This window comes from Meleagris gallopavo, chromosome 21 (assembly GCF_000146605.3).
Source record: "Meleagris gallopavo isolate NT-WF06-2002-E0010 breed Aviagen turkey brand Nicholas breeding stock chromosome 21, Turkey_5.1, whole genome shotgun sequence".
Lineage (NCBI taxonomy): Eukaryota > Metazoa > Chordata > Aves > Galliformes > Phasianidae > Meleagris > Meleagris gallopavo.
The window spans coordinates 463484-482606 of NC_015031.2; the positions used below are offsets into that span (position 1 = coordinate 463484).

Consider the following 19123-nt stretch of genomic DNA (forward strand, 5'->3'; position numbering starts at 1 on the left):
TTTTTTTTAATACTGCTGCAGCAAACCAGTGACAGAAAGCACTCTCTCTCCTCCATATTTAATAATTGATCTGAGAAAGTTCAATACTAAAGGAAAATTAGAGAGAGGAGACACCTACGTGCATGAAGCAAAACAGGAGATTCCCAACGAGTTGCAGTTAATTAGCAGGAATCCCTCATATCCCAGTGCCTAAATGCTCTCTGCTTGCTGTGCTCAGCATCCCCTCGTGCCAACCCACGTCCCCATGGATCACACCACCCCATCCCCATCTGCCCAGCCCTGGAATCACAGCAGTGACTGGTCTCATCCTGCTTCTCCCAGCTCCCATTTGCACCCTGCTTGCCCAAACAATCCTCCCGGCTCTGTGTCAATGGCAAACAAACCACCTTGCAGACGTCACATATGAGCAGCAGCTCAGAGGTGATATCAAACCTTCCTCTCCCCACTCCCAGACTTCTGCAAGGTGTCCCCATTCATTTTGCTGCAACATGGTGATCTCAAACTGTCTGTGATCAGTGATCACTGTTCCTTCCCTTCGCCATTTGCTCCTGGTGGATAATTAATCCATTCTTTTCTAGCTATCCTAGCTGTGGATATGCAAAGTGACAGATGAGGCCTCAGAAGCCCCATGTCCCACCATCAGCATCCCTGTGGTAGGGTGGACAGCAGACCTGAGGTGTGCCTTTAAAAGTCAGCTTTAGGCAGAGCTGGGAGCCTTTGTAGTTTGCACAGAGCCCCTAAATCCTTGGATTTAGGCTGGGCTCAGGACTCTGAGCACCACTGCCTGGCAGCATCCCTGTGGGACAGGGGCTTCACCCACAGCATCTCAGTTTCTCGAGCTCTCTGCAAGTTCGTAACAAGCAGAAGTGGACTACAGGCTGAACTGAGACAAACAAGGAGGGGAGGGGGGAAAGAGTGACAAAACTGCAGCAATTTCCATGTGTCAGCACTCTGCAGAGCCTGGAAGGAGGGTGGGGAGACACAGGCAGTGCAGTGACCTTACAGCAGCACGTGTCACCAGCCCTCAAACCTAAAGGGACCTCAGAGCAGAAACGCTCAGAGCTGGAGCAAATGTATTGATGTTAACATATCGATGGACACAGTCACAACCTGACCCCAAGGAACAGCAAGAGACAGAGGCAGCACTGCAGCAGGATGGAGCAGGGCACCCAGCACCTTGTTTACAGCAGCTCTCTGCCAGTTCTAAGGAGGGGCTGGGCGATGTGGAAATACAAATTGTTTGTGAAAACAGCAGCAGCCCCTGAGCAATGAGAGAAAATCCAGCGAGGCGTAATGGAAATGATTCAAGCAGCCCTTGGCACCTTCTCATCCTCTTGGAGCTGACACTGTAAATAGGGCATTTGTGGAGAGGTGTAGATGCAAGCCTACCTGTGTGCCATGCAAACTGACACTGGGCACAGCAGCACAGAGGCTCAGGCCATGCACGGTCACTGCTTTCTGACCAACAAGCAAGAGGCTGCAAGTCTTTATCAGCAATTACAAGAGCAAAGTGCCTGCTTTTACAGCTCTCCCCTGCAAGCAGCAGGATTTCTGCTGCCCAATTAGTAGTTGGAGTTACTATTTAAAGCATGGTAGAGCTTAGGTGAGAGGAAGGCTGCCTTGGTAATCATTTCTGTCAAGCTCATCTCTGGGATTTGTTCAGGCTGCAACGTTTAAAGCCATCCTTCCTCCCAAATTAAGAGCTGTCGGTTCCAGCAGAGGGTCAATTATTAACTGCTCTTTGCCGACCTCTCTGAGTCTGCAGGAATGAGCCTGGCTGTTCCAGGGGCTGCTGCCATCTCACACCAGCACCAAGGATCCCTTTCATCTTGTAGCTTAGATCTGAGAGCAAGACAGCCCCAGCCACCCCAGTAACAACCAAAGCACACGGGGCCTCACCTTCCTCTTTTTTGAAAAAGAGACAAAAAAAAAAAAAAAAAAAAAGAAGAAAAAAAGAAAAAAAAAAAAGCAGGGAAGAGAAAAACAAACCAACAGGAGCAAAGTCTGGGAGCACCGGTTAAAAAGAGTCAAAGCAAAAGGCATGTGCAAACAGCCGATCTGCAGCCTGCCCACATAAGAACATGTTTTCTCTTTTTCAGGATGGTGTCATAGTTCTGGGAACTGGGAGGAGATGTTCTTGCTTTACACCGCTGCAAACACCATCGATTTGGGTTTCCCTCTGATTTCACCTCCAGGACCTCTCCAGGCACCTGGCGAACTCCCAACCTCACACAGTGCTGGGGTATTTAACCTCCCCCATCCGCTCCCTGGCCATGGCCCCACTGCACAGCAGCTCTCACCCCACGCTGACACAGCCAGCAGCTGCAGCTCAGCACGGCGTGCTTCCTGCGGAGCTCAAACATCCACCACGCTCACGCTTTTCCTGTTTACAGGGTCGCACACGCAGCCTTTCCACAAGCACTCATCACATCTCACCAGCTTGAATAGGTGAAATGCAGCTGTACAAAGATTCTTTTCCCTGCACAGAAAAGCTGTGGGTGCCCCATCCGTGGAGGGGCACAAGACCAAGCTGGATGAAGCCCGGGCAGCCTAAATTGGGAAGGGGGCGCAGCCTACAGCAGGGGGGGTTAAGCTCAGTGATCTTTGAGGTCCCTTCCAACCCAACCATCCCATGGTTCTATGATTCAGGCCGCATCTCCCACCTCAGATCCCAAGCTCCCACCACAGACCCTTGGCTACAGCTCAAAGCCAAAGCTCTGCACCCTCTGCCCTTGCCTGCATTAAGGTGTGTTGTTGACCTGTGGTGAGTGAATCAGCTTATCTCATCTCTTTGGCTTTCCACAGCCCCATTTTAGAGGTCCCCTTCCAACTGGCTCCTTATCTCTGCTCTTTGTGAACTAATTATCAAGTTCAGTGTTCTTTTTAACATGCTCCAGGAATGCCCAAGACTTGAGCTTCCCAATCCACATCCCAGCACTGCGAGTCCCCGAACGGCTCAAGTTCCCAGCAGCTGATAAGGCCCAAATCCTGATGATAAAGAGCGCAGAATCAGCATTTGCTACAGCTGGTTAAAGGCCAAGTAGTAGTGTAGTAAAATGCAAATGGGAACAAAGTGCCACCACCAGACTCCTTGTCAGCAAATTTCAAGCATACTTCTCAATGTGGTCAGACCTGCCTGCTGGAACGGGTAGAGCCCTCCACTCAAACCCTGTTGCACAGCTGCTTTAAAATACTTGCTACTTCAGTGTCAGCTTCGTGGATGCCCACCTCCACTCTCATACGACAGAATGGACATGCTGTGTTTGTGGGGTGGATGAGCATAATTCAGAACCAGAAGCTGAAGGCAGGTGGAGACAGGGGGATCTCAAAGGGGAGGCCATGAGACCTTCACGAACAGCAGTCCCTTCCTGGGCAGCTGCTGCTACCTGCAGAGAGGAGACTGCAGGAAGGACAAGGTCTAGTTTTGTCTTTTGCTGGAAGATACCACGAAGCACAGAGCTTCTGCTGACAAACAGAAAGTTCTGCCAAGAACCTTTGGCTCATTAGGAAAAGTCTTTCCCCCCCCCTCTCTGTTTTGCAACGCATGCACACAGCAGCATTAGGAACAACAAGTGCCCAAAGGCTACTAGTTATAATTTCTTTCTTTCTACCAATCTGCCAGCCAAGGGCTGCACGAGTCATTGGGTTATGCTGAGAAAGGAAACCACTAGGATGCCCTAAACTCAGCAGGGGTCAAACTCAGCTGGGTGCCAAGAGCCCTGCAGCCACTTAAGGCTGCACCAAGGGTGCGTGTCCCCAATACTATGAGCTCTGGCTCCTCTCTACCTAATCCCCGAGATTAGGGCAGTGGGGACAAAAACAAATAAAGGAAAATGAATAAGCAAGGGCAAGTTGGCAGAACTGGTCCTCCACGCCCATCGCTGCCTCAGAGGACATCTGAGGACACAAGTATTTGAGGACAATGGAAAAGCCTGAATACCTGAATTCCTCCTAAGGAGGAAGCCGTCCCACCCCAGGGCGTAGTCTGGCACCTAGGAGAAGCCATTACCCCCAGGGCATAATTCCAGCCCCATGTCTGCATCCTCCCTGCAGCATAGGTAGACCACAGCCTGCAGTCAGCAAGGAGAGGCCAAGGCAAACCTCACTGATCTGGGAGAAGTGGGCAAACTGAATGCAACCAAAGCAAACAGCAGCAACGTGGGACTCAAGCAAAGCATGGCTACCATCTCTGGGCACAGAGAGGAAAGCGACTGTGCTTGGAGATGGTCAGCATTTGCTTATCAGCTCTTCTGTGCTTTATCTTGGTGCCACGTAGCCTCCACCTGGGTTTAATGGGGTCTTTCACGCAGGTCTGTGACAGTCACCATTCCTTAGTGGAAACACAGAGGCCTGGAATGACAGGCTGTCTCTTGTATGCTCTGTAGATGCGAAGGCATCACCACACCATGAACACAGGGCAGGAAGACAACCAAGCCCTGAGCTACAACCAGCGCTGTGTGTGCTGGCCAGGTGCAGCCACCCAGGCTCAGTGACCGCAGCCACACAAAGAAACAATCCTCACAAGCAGCTGGTGAACAGGAAACACTGTGAGCAAGGGAAGGAACAAAGTATCATCCCACCTATTCACAGCCCCTTGTTGCTTGAAGTTGGTTTCCCCACATTCTCAGATTTTTGCCCCCTATTCTCAGCCACTACCTACTGTGACTCTGGGTCCACACCCTTGTTCTCCAGCTCCCTTCCCTTTGCTGCTTCCTCCTCCTATGCAGCCAGCCCACATTTGGATGCAGCCCCAGTACTCAGCCCCTGCCTCCCCTTTGCCCTTCCATTCCCTTTTCAGGGCACACTAACCCTCCTCAAGAACCATCATCCCCCAGAACCCCTCAGTGTTCCATTGGCCTTTCCCTGTAGAGGTCAGCCAGGTGTCCACGCAGATGGAGAACCCATGGCCAAGTGGAAGAGACTGTCCAGAAAAGCTCCTTTTCCATTCACTCTGCAAAGCAGCAGCAACCCCAGCCACACAATACCATCACAAGGATGCCAACCAATTTGGAAAGGAGCACACATCCCATCTCTCCATCCCAAAACTAACCAAGGCCTCAGACCTCAATCAACCTACAGCACCCCAAGGCAGGGAATAATACCAGTGAACCCCAGCAGCCATTTCTTATGGAATCATTAAGGTTGGAAAGATCTGGTCCAGCCATCAACCCATCCCCAGTGTGCCCACTCAACCAAATCCCTCCAGCTCTACCACCAGCTCCTCGCAGTACCCTTACCTGATTCGTGGCACAGGTAGGAGTAAAATCCTTCTGCCTTCAGCATGATGAGCAGGGAACCCCAGCCCAGCAGGACAGCTGAGAAGAGCAGATTCTCTATGATGGCAGTGAATGCCATCCACCAGCGCCGGCGGTGAGCGGTAGCGAGTGTGGGTGCCATGGCTGTGTGGGAAGTGCAGCCTTGTCCCGAGCCTCAACCTGCAGGGAGCAGAACAATGGTGGTGAGTTGACAAACACAGGATACGCTGTGCTAAGAGTGCAAAAAAAATTGCCTTAAGGAAATCTCTCCACTGGAAAATAAGAAATGAATGAAAGGCACTTGGGTATAAAGAGTAAATTTGCAGGTAGTGGCTTGCTGGGTGACCAGGAAGGCAGATGGAGCATGGGTGCCCTTGGAGCAGCCCTTCAGTGTGCCAGAGCCACATGCAGGGAACCATTCCACCTCCTGAGCAACAGGTACGAAAGCACAGCAAGAGCCTGCTCCAATATTCCATCCATTTATAGGGTAGTTAGGAACTGTGTGCCAGAGTGGAGGCTGCAGCTCTACAGCAGCTCTGCTTTGGGTCAGAAGCACAGATCAGTGCTGAGAGGTGGCTGTGAGCATGACTCCTATGTGTGTTTACAGCACAGAGGGATGGGCAAGAAGCCCTTGTTGCTAATCAGCACAGCGGGATGCATCCTGCCCCACAGTAGCCGTGCAGATGGCTGGGCACACTGGGCTGGGATAGCAGCACGTGCCGCTCCATCTCAGCACACTGGCATCCCAGGCTGCCCACAGATGCTGGGGATTAACAGCTCCAGCCCCACCTGTCCCAGTTCCTGGGGCCAAAAGCAGATGGAGGAGCAGCCCTGAGTAATCGGGGAGCTCCAGAGAGCCCCAAGAAACTCAGCACTGAGCTCATACAGCAAGTGGCCATTTTAGACAAGCTGTTTCCCACCCCCCCCAGCTTAGAGCATGCCCTGATAAAGCGCTATGGGGAAATCAGCGATCTGCACGCTGCAGCCCAGAAGGGTTTCTCGGGGCTTTCCATCCACGGGGCTGAGGCCCCAGCATAAGGCAGCAGGAGAACAAGGCCACCCTGCAGAGCCCCCCCAGCAGCAGCAGCCCCCCCACACCCACCCATCAGTGCGCAGGCCCACAACGCGCTTCCTCCACGCCTCCTCTTCCTCATCCTCACCCCATGCAGCCGCTCGCCCACCGCCCCCAGCCCAGCACATGCACAATCCCCGCTACATACTCCCCTCTCCCTCATCTCCCCCCAAAGCCCCCCCACACCCCATTTCCCCACCAATCTCCGTCTCTCTCCGCCGACACACGCTGTCCCCCACGCACAAATCTCCCCGTGCATCCCTTTTCCCCTGCTTAACGCATCCACCCCACAGAACACCACGCCCCCTGCCAATCCCCCCCACTCCCCTTCCCCACATTAAAGCACACCTCACCCTGCCTCCCCATCCCCAAACCCCGTCACAGATACACCCCTCTACCCCCAACCCCACTGCACTTCGATATTCTCCCCTATGCAAACCCCACCCCACTCACCGCACCCCACGCAACCCCCCCAGAACACTCCCACCGTGCAACGTCTCCTATAGGATGTGCTCTTCTTAACTCCTTCCGCACATCCCCTTCTTATCTTGCCCTCCCAGAGAAAAAAAAAATAAAATATATATACATACATATAAATAAATAAACGAAAAAAAGAAAAAAAATAAAATAATTAAAAAAGGAAAACACTAATAACAAAACTAAAACGAAGCAAATAAAAAAAAACGATAGAATTAAAAAAAATAAATAAAATAAAATAAAAAAAATACTACGACGCCCCCCACTTACCCCCCCAGCCTCGCTCCCACCGCTGTGCGCGCCGCCGCGGTTCCACCCGGTGTTTTTTATCCGCCCTCCGGAGCAAACAGCCGCCGCCGCTCATTGGCTGCCGCCTCGACCAATAGCAGAGCCCGCCGCCGCCGCACGTGCCGGGCCGCGCGCCCCCGGTACTCCCCCTCCCCCTCTCCCCAAAAGCCCCTCCCGGTACCGCGCCGGGGCTGCACGTGGGGAGCACTGAGCGGGCCCTCCAACACAGCCCCCGGGGATCCGCAGGCGGGACGAAGCCGGGCGTGGACCTCTGCAATGAATGGGGAAGTATAAGCCACCCTTTGTGGATCCCCAGAATGAGTGGAGGAAGGAAAATGCACCCCCTGTGGATCCCCAGGATGAATGGGGATAGGAAAATGCACTTCTTGTGGACTCCCAAAGTGAGTGGGGAAAGGAAAACACGCCCTTTGCGGACCCCCAGAATGAGTGGGGAAAGGAAAATGTACCCTTTGTGAACCCCCAGAGTGAGTGGAGAAAGGAAAATCCACCCTTTGTGGACCCCCCAGAATGAATTGGGGAAGAAAAATGTATCCCTTATGGAGATCCAGAATGAATGGGGAAAGGAAAATGCATCCCTTGTGGACTCCCAAAGTGTCTGGGGGAAGAAAAATTGACCCATTTTGGAACTCCAAAGTGAATGGAGGAAGGAAAATGCACCCTCTGTGGACCCTCAGAATGAATGGGATAAAACCAACCCCATCCCATAGGGATGTGTGCTCCCACACCAGGCACTGTGGGACTGTGATCCCACCAGCCCCATAGCTTGGACACTGCCTGCAGTAACTTCCCAGCTTCTATTATCTTTCAGTGGCCCTGCTGCCATCTGAGGTCCCATCCCCAGAGAAAACACCATGGGAGGGGATTTCTGTTGGCCAAAGGGAGCTCAGAGCAAGAAAGTGTCTACGGGTTTGTTCAGCAAAAGCTGAAGGTCTGGATGGACAGATGCCAAGGGACAGATGGATGCAGAGAGTCCAGACAGACAGATGTGCACCCACCAGGGCTGATGAGGCTGCGGTGGGTGTGCAAAATGAAGCTCCCTGCTGGGGAAATAAGGATTATAACAGCGGGGTGGTGGCTTTGGGCCAGAGCAATTAGAGAGAAAAGGCACAAAGCAAACAAACAGAGCCGTGCAGGGCTGGTGGAAGGGGTGAGGGTGTTGGTGTGAGGCCACGGGAGCTCGGAAACACGGGAGGTGCTGGGAGGGTGAAGGGATATGGAGCTGTGCTGGAGGGAGCGCAGCAGGACTTGGCTCTGCTGCTCTGGAAGGAAACGAGGAGCTGTGGGGTGATCTGCTGCCCTCTATAAATACACCAGGGAATGAGTAAACAGCAGGGAGGGAGGGAAAGCAGTGCTGGCACAGAGACACAGAGTGACTGGGGCTGGAAGTGGGATGTGGCTGGCTGGCTCACACCTCCACGTCTAGAGATAAAGTTTTGTGGGGCATTGGAGGCACTGCAGGGCTGTGCTGTGGCCAAAATCTGCTTGTCTTCCTCCTGCCATCACTGAGGGGTGCAGGTACTTCAGCTTTGGGCACATCAGTGTGCAAGCTTTGCAAGCAGTAGTGATTTCTCAAAACAGGACACTTGTTCTTGCATTGGGACATTGCCAGCTGTCTGCATGCAGTGCTCAGAGTGGATCCCCAACATGGTGGTGACTTCAGGCTGAACGTATTCAACTGCTAAAGGCTGCATCCAAATAAACCGTGGGTCTTTCCTTGCCTTAAAATAGCTTCAAAACAAGGAGTGGCCTGAGCAGAGCTGAGGGCTGCACGTCCTGTTTGTGTCCCAGAATATCTGGTGCTACACACACGATGCTGATGAGATCCTAAGGAGGAGGAGTGCTGGAAGCTGCTCTGTGTGAGCCTATGGGGATCGGGTGCCTCACATCACAGGCAGGCTCCCATGGGAAGCAAAAGGAGAAGAGGCAAAGCCCATTCTGCACAGCAGCTCCTTGCCCAGCTGTCCCGAACCCCAAATCAGCAAGGTGTGCCCTCCCATCCCACCCTGTGCTCTTCATCCCTGTTACTGAGAGCTGAGAATTGTTTGAGCGGAACCAGAAATTGAAACAATAAAACAAAAGCCTAAAGGTGCTGGCAGCTGCCCCACTTGGGGGAAATATTCCTAACCGTGTCTTGATTTTGGGTACAGCTGGGAAACCAAACTCCTTTTTATTTCCACATTTTATTTCCACATTGTGCCACTTGAAATAACAGAAGGATGTACACAAAACTTGTAGCACCTATATACATCCAAACCCAGCTCCTGGGAGGGCTGTGGCTCCTCGAGCACCCGGCAGCATCCTCACCACCTCTCAGCACCGTGGCGATGCAGGGTAGGGCACCCACAAAAAGTCATTTCCCATCCAGCTTTTGTGGAGGACAAAGAATGGAGGAGGTGGAAAACAGCTCCGAAGCACCACGACCTGCTGGGGCTGCACACAGCTGGATGCTGCATGAAGCACGGCACGAAGGGAAGGGCAATAAGGGGAAGGCTCCACATGCCCAGCTTGGGGGGATCTCAGCTCCCCCAGGCTGGGAACAACCCAAAGGGTCCTGTGAGTCACCCTGTGCCTCAGCCTCGGGTCTGGGGGCTCAGGTGGTCGCAGGGTTGGTTGGTGCGTCCTCATTTCTGCTGCTCACATTCTCATATTTTGGCTCTTCCTCCTGGGCAACCTGGCCCTTCGTTTCCACACTTAGGGCCAGCTCAAGGCTTTTGCCCCTTTCTGCAGCACCGAGGCCCTCACCAACCCCATCCTGGCCCCCAGTGCTTTTTGTCGATTCCAGTGGGAAGGACTGTCTCTTCCCAGGAGGATGCTGCTCTTTTCCAGGGCACAGCTCACCAGGAGCCCCCGGCACACTCTCCCTCTGTTTGCAGCCATTTGCCGAATCCCTACGCTGTGCCAGGGCCCGGCGGGGTGGTTTTTGGATGCCCTCCATGCTCCTCCTCACCATGGGCTCCTCCTTGGCAGCCCACCTTCCTCTCTGCAAGCTGCCCAGTCGCTTCAGCACGGCCTGCACCGGACCCTCAACACCCCCCTCAGCTTTGGGGTCCTGCCCAGCCGTCCCCACCGTCATGTAGATGGTGGTGACGTTGGGCTCCTTCCTTTTCCCATCCCAGCTGCCCCTTTTTGCAGCCGCTTCCAGGGCTTCCACCCTTTGGGCCACATGTCTGGTGTTGGTGATCATCCGCCGGCGGCCCCCCGGCGTGGCCCGAGGTGATGGCCGATGGCTTTCGTCCCCTTTGCTGAGGGGATCAGGGCTCTCGTAACCATCGCTGGCTGCCTGCTCAGCGGAGATCTCCGTCCCCACATCTCCTGATTGCAGGGACAGCTTGGATGGCCCCCACATGGCTTTCGGTTTCCGCCCAGGACTGGGGGTCTCCGCTGTGCTGAATTTTGTCCCCTCAGCAAAGGAGACAGAGGGCCGCTTGGCCTTGGCGATGCTGGAGGTGCGGGGAATGGTGAAGGGCTGCGAGACATCCTCAGAGCTGAAGGCGGTGGGGTCAGGGAGCGCCTCGCTGGGAGGGGGCATCCCGGCCTGCAGCTCGGCCCCTGACAGCAGTGGGACCCCTGTGGGACAAGGAGGGGGTGTTAACCCCAGGGGTGGGGATACGGGCAGCCCTAGGCCTTGGGGATGGGGATACATTAGGGCTCAGGGACGAGGATGCTGGTGCCATAGGGTCGCCTCCAGGAGCACGTTAGGAAATGGGGCTGCGGGGCACATCACACTGCATGAGGCCAAGTATGGCCTTGGCTCATCCTTGCGGAGGGGAAAATGGGGGAATAAAAATAATGGCCTGGGCCTAGTGCATATCCTTGAAAGCACAAGGGCTGTGGGGAGCGGGACTGTGCAGCAGGGAGGGGATATGGAGCCATGTTCACCTTCTCTGGGAGGGACGGAGTACTCTGGCCCTTCGTTGTCGGTGTCGAAGGAGGAGAAGGAGCTGTCTGAAGCCCACGCGGCTGATGGCGACTCAATGAAGCTGGGGTTGAAGGGGATTTCTGCATCGTGGTGGGAAACTGGGGAGGAGACAACAAGTAGATGAGGTCTGGTGGCCATGCAGAGGGGCCGGGCAGGCTCCATGCCACAAAACAGGGCTGGCAGCAGGTCTGCTTTCTCACCTGTGACTTTGGGAAGCTTGGAGTTGTTGAGGGCGAAGCAAGGCATCATAGCACTGATATTGGCCAGCACGACATGCACATGGTGCTTCATCCTGGCCACCACATCGTCATCCGGCACGGCCGCCCTGTGTGGGGATGTGGCATGAATGGGAGAAGGGGAAAAAGGGTTTAGCAGCGAAGGGGAATACCTGCACTGATACCTGTCTCTGGCATCCGCAGGGCCAGCACCGCAGCAGCAGCAAACAACACAAAGCAGCAGCAGGAGGAGAGGGATGAGGATGGCAGCAGCCAGAGCTGCATGGTCTGTCACACCTGTGTGGGGAAGATGGGATCAGCGTGTCCACAGATGGATCCACCGCAGCATCCCCATCCCTGATGAGGATGTCACGGACCCTCACCCAGCACCAAGGAGTGAATTTAGGGCTGCTCTTACTCAATATGCAGTTGCCCTGTGCAGGGTGGCAGGTTCCTCGTGAGCACTGGCAGGGGGAGGAACAGTTCACCCCAAAAAAGCCCTCTGGGCAGGTGTCATTACAGCTGAAAGAGAGAGGAAAGGAGGGGAAATGCCCCCGGGACCAGCAGCTCCCAGCCCTGCTCCCCATTTTACCTGGCTCCCCAGTAGCCAGCCTGGCAGAGGCAATCACCCGACACAGGGTCACAGCTCCCCCACACACACTCGGGGCACAGCAGCTGGCATCCATCACCAAATGTCCCTGCAGGGCAGGAGCTGTTACAGCTGATGGGAGAGAGAGATGTCACCAGGACCCCCATCACCAGCACCAACACCACATCCTGCCCCTCCTACGGGGTTACCTGGGTCCTGTCCAGCCAGGCTCACAGCGTGGGCAGGAACCGGTCTCTGCATCACAGATATCCCCTTGCCGGCAGTGTGGGCAGGGCTGGAGGCAGCCTTGGCCATGGAAGCCGGGCATACAGCGTTCCTTACACAGGGTCCCGTTCCAGCCAGGCTGGCACTCCAGGCAGAAGCCATCCACGGATGAGCAGGGCTGGTTGTGCTTGCAGTTCCCACAGCTGCGTGGACACAGGGGCAGTGAAGCCTTGACACCCCTCCCAAACGCAGTTCTCCCCCCACAGTTGCATTCAGTAGCACTTGGGTTTTTGTGAATATTCCTGACAGCATTTAAGGTTCTATAATAACCCCAGGGCAGAAGCCAAGCAGGGATAAACACTGTATTATTGCTCTAGGGATGGTGCCAGGATTTTAGGATGATGCCAGAGTTCTCCTCTACCATTAGCAGGATGCTTCTTAGGGGCAACACCAGCTCTGCAACCACTCTGAACCCCCACCTTCAGATGCATCTCCCTGCCCAGCCAAAGGGATGGATGCAACCACACCGACCCCCACCCCGTGTCCCTGCTGTCACCAGCTCACCTGTGCACGCACTGGGACCCATACATCCCTGCTGGGCAGGGGTCCTGGCAGCTCCTGCCCTGGAAACCTGGCTCACAGCTGCAATGCCCGTTGAGAGGGTTGCAGGAGCCGTGCAAACAGTCACAGTGCCACTGGCAAGCCGACCCCCAAAAACCAGCCTTGCATTTGCAATTGCCCGTCTCCTGGACGCAGGGTGAGAGGTTGCAGGAGCACTTGAACCTGCATTTCCTTCCCCACCAGCCCAGCCGGCAATGGCAGTGCCCGGTGAGAGGGTCGCAGCGCGAGGTGGCGAGGTTGCACTGGCACTGCCTCTTGCAGTCAGGACCCCACCAGCCCTGCTCACAGCGGCAGGCTCCAGTCGTGGGGTCACAGCGGCCGTGGGGGCCGCAGGGGCAGCGGAACTGGCACAGCTCTCCCCAGCGCTCGGGGTTGCAGGTGCAGCGCCCGCTCTCCGCCTCACACGTCCCACCGGGGTGGCACAGGCAGAGCCGCTTGCAGTCGTGACCCCAGTACTGTGCAGGGCAGGCTGTGGAGGGAAGGAGGTAACAATAAGGAGATGACCTAGCACCCAGGGCAGGCTGCTAGGAGGGAGACGAAGCACTCACGGGAGCTGCAATCTGCACCAAAGAAGCCAGGTTTGCAGCGGCACAGCCCAGGTCTCACGCACACTTCTCGCGGCCCGCAGGCGTCCTCCCCTTCGCAGAGAGCTGTGGCAGCAGGGTTGGCATGTCACCGGGTGGGACCCCACCACCCCATCCACTGCGGGGTCTCCCCCGTTCTCACCACCAGCACAAAGAGCACCCGGGGCTCCCTGCAACACCACAGGGTGGGCAGCGAGGAGGAAAAAGGTGGGGATGAAGATTTTTAGGGGACAAAGATTTCAAGTGTTGCCCATCACTTACCGGCTGTGCACTCCCGCCCTTCCTGCTTCCAGCCGGGGCAGCACGCCAGGTTCACGGCAGGGCTGTGGGACAGAGTGGGGCACATCAGCCATTGCCCAGGGCTGGGGACATTGCCTTCAGCTTCAGGGCTTTGAACAAGAAGCAGAAGAGGAACGCTCCCCTCGGGCTCGGCCTCACACACGGGGAAGCCATGAGGCTGCGGGGGCTCGCTCAGGAAGGAAGCCAGCAAAATAGAAGGAAATTTAAGTCGTTGCTGAGCTTCAGGGCTGGCTTCTGGAGCAGCAGTGCTTAATACTGCTGGCACTGCAGCTACAGAGCCCAAATGGATCCCCCGGTATTTTGGGAGAGCTTTGCTAGTACCTAAAAACACTGACACAAATGCGTTGTGTTGATGGAGATCAATGGGAGAGGAAACAGATAAAACAGCACGGCCATCTGCCCCAATCCCATTTAGGATTTGCTTCCATTTTGCATTTCTGACAGCGTTAATGGTGGTAGCATTACCAACACTTCCGCGTTCCCCCTCTGTCCCCACGCTCTCCTGATCTATGGGAAACAACCCCACAGAGAAGGGATTTGGGTGCCCACAGCCCCCGACATCGCCGTGCTCCCCGTGCCCTGAGCTGCTGGGCTCCACGCACAGAAGGACACACGGAGGATCCCACATCACTCTACCTGAAGGCCCAGGGGCAGGCAGAGGGGATGCGGTCTCACCTACCTGCCCACCTTGCAGACATTCCTGCCGTTGGGGTCGAGCTCCTGGGCAGAGCCCTGCACCCACAGCCACAGCTGCAGGCAGAGCAGCAGGTGGGTGCTCGCCATCCTGCCGGGGCTGCGTCTGTCCATCCGTCTGTCTGTCCGTGGGTTTCTCTCCTGTGGCTCAGCCTCTTCCTCCCGCCAGCCTTGGTTTCTTCCTGAGGAAACGCGGGAGGAGGCGTCCCAGCCCCACGCCAGGGGTGCAGGGGGAAGGAGGAGGCAGAGAATGCCACGGCCTTGTCTGTTTCTGACCTTTGCTGCCAAGGGAATGCACGGCACAGGGCTCAGCCCCCTCACACAGGGAACAGCACCCGCCGGGCACTGCCCCATGGCCCACCCAACTGCCCCCTGAGGCTGTTTGAGCCGATGTCCTTCATGTCCCCAAGGCATCCCCCTCCCCTCTGCCATCCACCCCAGGGCACAGCCAACCCCTCTTCGGCAGTCCAGGTCCAGGATGGAGTTGGGTGTCCCCCAGGAACGCAGCGTGCCCTGGGTTGGCCTAAATCCAGGCAGGCTCCGGGGCCTGCTGCCGCTGCTGGCTCCATCCCACTGCACGTCCCACAGGAGCTTTGTGTCAGCAGATGCACAGGAAACACCTTTTTCCTTCCTGAGCACAGCCAGCCGGGGTTTCCCCGTATGGGATTTAACTCGTGCGCCTCCAACGCTGTGCCCCGGTGGCCCCAATTCCCATCATGGTTCATTAGGAGCACCCAGAACCTCTGTCCCCAGCCCAGTTCTGTGTATGGACTATGGCACAACCACAGCTGTGCTGGGGAACAGCCCCCATAGCCCACTGAGCTGCTTGCCGGACTCCTTCCAATACAAAGACAGAGCAGAGGTTGCAGTGGGCACCTCGTCAGAGAAACAAGAGCCCAGTTTATTTTTGATTCCAGTCTCAGAGCTGGGAAGAACCTGATCCATGTGGATGGCTGTGCCCCCATAAGCACGAAGATTGCTGAATTTTTCCAATTTCCAGAAGCAGGAACAAGTCCCAGCACAAAACCAATTTACCCACATCCGAAACGTGCTCCCAAAGGCCACCCAGCCCTCACCAGTGCGTGCTCAGCCCGGCGCAGGGAACGCAGGGCAGCACCCAGACAGCCCTCCATCTTCACATTGCAGGGATAGGAAGATGTTGGGAAGGGATGATGTGAAACACCCACGTGGGGCAGGATGGGGCAAGGTGCCCGGAGGTGCCGAGCTGCTCTGTGCCGGCTGAGCATCCCAGCTGTGCACCACACTGTGCTCCGTGGCTGCAGGTGATGCCATGGTCAGATCCAACAGGGTCAGAGTGCTGGTGTGGCTTGCTCTGGTCTGTGCTCTCCCACCTGCTCCTGCTGTGTGTCCAGTGAGTCGATGATTTCCCAGGCTCCGGAGCAGCTGGGTATGGGGGGGTCTTTGCTGCTGCTGCCCTGATACCATAACCCAAAGCTGTGGAGAGAGCAGATAGCAGGCGTGGGGGAGAGGAGTCTTTCTGGGAAGCAGCTGCATCCCATCCTCCCTCCATGTGTGCAGCTATGCGGCAGCCCCAAGGAAAGGGGCACCCCCAGGATCCAAGCACACCCGTTCTGCAGCAGTGTCCTGGGATAGGCACTGAGCTCAGCAGGGATTGGGCGCACAGCTGAGCCAAAAATCTCCACCCCACCAGTACCTGAGTGTGGGATGGAACTTACAAGCTCCTGATTTTGGATTCTGGAGGCGGAGCATCCACACAGTCTGCACCTCGAGCAGGGAGCCAGGCGCCCTCCTCTTCGTCGCTGCAGCACAAAGTGGGAACAAAACCCAGACTGAGTGCTGTCCTCCCCAATCCCTCACCATCTGCCGCTTCCCAAAGCCACTGCTTTGTTCCAGCCCACAGATTTCTTCTCAGAAGGCAGCTCCAAAGCCCAACACTTGCTCAGCAGCTGCTTTGTCCCAGCTGGCCGCAGCAGCAGAAGCCACAGCCCACGCTGCAGCCTGTGGGCACCCAGCCCTGGCACATTGCTCGGGGAACTGTGGCTGCTGCCATTGCCTGGTGAGGCTGCAATAGGGCATCCCCAGCCCTGCAGAGATGCCAGGGCTGTGCTCGAGCTCAGCCTCAGGGGTACCATCAGCAACACCAGCTGCAGCATGGGGTGATGTTGGGGACAGCCAGACCTGAAAAACAGCAGGATGGCACCCCAAAGGATGGCAGGGAAGGAACTCATAGAGCAGGAGACACTCTGGGTGGGCAGAAGGTGAGCAGTGTCTCAGACTTCTGGGCATACAAGGGCACAGCTCCCACCAATGAGGGAAAAACAATAAGGAAAAACAAGCTGTGCTGACTGGGGGAAACCCCCTGCTCTCCTGAAAATCTTGTTCTGCCTCTCCCACAGCTCTCATAAAGGGTTTGGGCAGGTGGGGAGGATCCATCCCTACCCCAACCAGCCCAGACCAGCAAGCCCCAGCCATGAGCGTTGCCAAGCAAACCTGCCCTGCTTGCTCCATGCAGCACCAACAGCAGAGCCAGGACCACTACGGGCTGAGATGTGGCCTCAGCTCCAGCCACAGATCTGCTCCAGGCTGCACAGACCCCCCGTGCACCCCAATGCAAGCAGCAGCTGCAGGAGGTTGGAATAGCAGAGAAGAGCTCAGCCCTCTTGAGACCTTTATTAAAACCCATGCAAGGCAGTGAGATACAGCTCTGCTTCCCCTCCTGGTGCTGAGCAGATCTGGAACAAATGCTACCCAAAGATGTCTTGCAGGGAACATCCCCAGTGCGATTTCCACAGCTCATGGACTACGTGCCCCACCACCTTTCCTCCCCGCTGTCATATCCATACAAGGAAGAGCAGCACACATGGAGCAGGCATGTGACATGTGACAATGATGTGAAAGCATCAGCAAAGAGCCCAGCCCCGCAGCACTGTGCCAGGGCACCCAGCACAGGCATTGAACCTTTGCTCTCTGGCAGGAAGCAGGGACGAGGCCAGAACCCAGGGCTGATCTCTCACAAGTGCCAGAGTGCACAGAAGCACCAGGGGCAGTGTGCAGGAGGTTCCATGCTGCCTGCAGCTCGACTCACCTACTTGCTGACTCCTCTGCCGTCCCCAGCATCTTGGCTCTGATTTTTCTTCTCTGCTTTTTGATTGTCGACTTCATTGCGTCCAGGAAGAAGCTGGGGATTCTCTCTTCATTCAGCAGCTCCCTGGAACAGGGATTGCCCACGGGTTAGCTGAGAGCTTTGCAAGTAAATGCTGCCTGGGGCTGCCAGGAGCACTCTGATGGGCCATAAAGTGCTACAGGGACAGGAGGGATGGGGCTCTTGGAGGGCTCACCGCTGGTAATAGGCCAACTCCTCCTGCACCAGGAACAGGTTGGTCTTCAGCTCGTTCCGCTCCTGCAGGATCTGCTGCAGCTCTTCCATGGAGAAGCAGCACTGAGCCGGGCTCCTGCCCGCATCCTGGCACGGTGGCTGCTCCGCAGGCAGTGGTGCTGCTCCTTCCTGAGGATGGGCAGCATGAGGGGTGAAGCGCAGCCCCCAGAGCCGTGCTTTGGCAGCCCCAGGTCCCCCAGCTCACCTGGTTGGGCTGTGGCAGCGGTGCCTCGGGGGCAGCCCTGCTCCTCCTGCTCATTTCCCTCTGGGTTTGCAGCACAGCGGCCTCCAGGTCCGACTTCTTCTCCAGAGCGCTCTTGAGCTGCGCCTGCACCACGGCCACTTTGTGCCGCAGCTCCTCGTTCATGGACATGAAGCGGTGCAGCTGCTCCTGCAGCTGGAAGGGCAATGACAACCAGCAGTGAGGCACGGCAGCACTGCTTGGCCACCACCCAGGACCTCAGCGCAGTGTGGGAATGGCATCTGCCCCAGCGGGATCACGAGTAGCAACATCAGCCCCAGGGGAGGTGACATGAAAGCAGGTCCCCAGGCACTCACCGCCTCTGTGTCTCGGCTCTTGCAGACGATCTCATGAGCCTGGGCACGAAGCTCATCCCTCTGCTTGTCCACCACCTCCTTCAGCCGCAGCATCACCTCTCGTTCCTTCCGCACCGTGCTGTCTGTGCCCAGAATGGAGGAATGAGTGTGAGCGGCTCCAGGGACCCAAAGACATCCTTGGGATGCTCGTCCCCACCACCCTCCTGTCACCTCCTGGGATCTCAACTCATGCCAAAGATACTCCGCCCCAAAACCTATGGGAGTCTTGGGGACTCCGTGGCTTGCAGAAGGCAGCGCTCCCATGGGGACAGGCGGTGGTGGGAGAGCACCCCAAGCTCACCAGACACCCACCTTCCTGGTGGTGGCTCTCCGCCAGCTGCCCCAGGAGCTGCTGGTTCTGCTCCTCCAGCTGGGCCAGGCGGCCTCGCAGGGCTCGCTCCCGGCGCTCGGCCTCCCACAGCCTCTGCTCCAGGTCCTGGGGGACAGGGACAGCTGGGTCAGGGCCAGGCTTGGGGGGCTGGCGACAGCTTGGTCTGAGCCACGCCGAGGAACGAGGGACAGTCAGCCCTAAGCCAACCCCAAGGGATAGCACCGCCCCCGAGGACACCTTCACAAGGATAAACGCCAAGGAAGAAGAGCCACGCGAGGCACTTGCCCGCAGGGACACGGCAGGGAGGTGAGCACCTCCCTGAGGGAAGGCGCCCGGGGAGGCACCGGGAACAGCTCCCTGCTCCCCAAGGCTTCCAGCACCGCCCCACTCACCTCCTCATCCTGCCGCTCGGCCAGCAGTGCCTCACCCTCGGAGCCCACCGGCGCCACCAACGCCTCCAACAGCTCCAGCAACCGCACAACCGGCGGCACCAATCCGGCCACGGCGTCGGGTCCAAAGCGGCCCGAGAGACGGCGCAGCTCGGCGCCCAACGCCTCCGCCATGCGGTAGACGTGCGG

General features: G+C 56.6%; 2 protein-coding genes across 2 annotated transcripts; both read right to left on the bottom strand.

Moving 5' to 3' along the window:
• Nucleotides 1–9252: 9252 nt before the first annotated feature.
• On the bottom strand, nucleotides 9253–15014 carry SCARF1 (scavenger receptor class F member 1). Its single transcript, XM_010721726.3, has 11 exons — nucleotides 14246–15014; nucleotides 13528–13589; nucleotides 13231–13332; nucleotides 12626–13151; nucleotides 12046–12264; nucleotides 11840–11968; nucleotides 11666–11769; nucleotides 11433–11544; nucleotides 11233–11357; nucleotides 10993–11130; nucleotides 9253–10680 (listed from the first exon to the last, which is right to left on the bottom strand). The coding sequence occupies exons 1-11, from the start codon at nucleotides 14689–14691 to the stop codon at nucleotides 9704–9706; spliced, it is 2940 nt and encodes a 979-aa protein (XP_010720028.1). The 5' UTR covers nucleotides 14692–15014; the 3' UTR covers nucleotides 9253–9703.
• A 104-nt stretch (nucleotides 15015–15118) lies between these two features.
• RILP (Rab interacting lysosomal protein) lies at nucleotides 15119–19117 on the bottom strand. Its single transcript, XM_010721724.1, has 8 exons — nucleotides 18938–19117; nucleotides 18527–18650; nucleotides 18176–18297; nucleotides 17823–18014; nucleotides 17580–17746; nucleotides 17327–17449; nucleotides 15957–16040; nucleotides 15119–15714 (listed from the first exon to the last, which is right to left on the bottom strand). Exons 1-8 carry the CDS (start codon nucleotides 19106–19108, stop codon nucleotides 15570–15572), a joined length of 1128 nt encoding a protein of 375 aa, XP_010720026.1. The 5' UTR covers nucleotides 19109–19117; the 3' UTR covers nucleotides 15119–15569.
• Between the last annotated feature and the right edge of the window lie 6 nt (nucleotides 19118–19123).

Bases quoted from the DNA above. Each gene is read 5' to 3' on its own strand.
- SCARF1 (XM_010721726.3), bottom strand. From the start codon at position 14,691: ATGGCAGAGGGGAGGGGGATGCCTTGGGGACATGAAGGACATCGGCTC. The intron at 13,590-14,245 runs GTAGGTGAGACC...TCTGTCCCACAG, and splicing joins AATGTCTGCAAGGTGGGCAG to CCCTGCCGTGAACCTGGCGT. The intron at 11,770-11,839 runs GTAAAATGGGGA...TCTCTCTTTCAG, and splicing joins GCTGGCTACTGGGGAGCCAG to CTGTAATGACACCTGCCCAG.
- RILP (XM_010721724.1), bottom strand. From the start codon at position 19,108: ATGGCGGAGGCGTTGGGCGCCGAGCTGCGCCGTCTCTCGGGCCGCTTT. The intron at 18,651-18,937 runs GTGAGTGGGGCG...CCTGTCCCCCAG, and splicing joins CCGAGCGGCAGGATGAGGAG to GACCTGGAGCAGAGGCTGTG. The intron at 18,015-18,175 runs GTGAGTGCCTGG...TTGCCCTTCCAG, and splicing joins AGAGCCGAGACACAGAGGCG to CTGCAGGAGCAGCTGCACCG.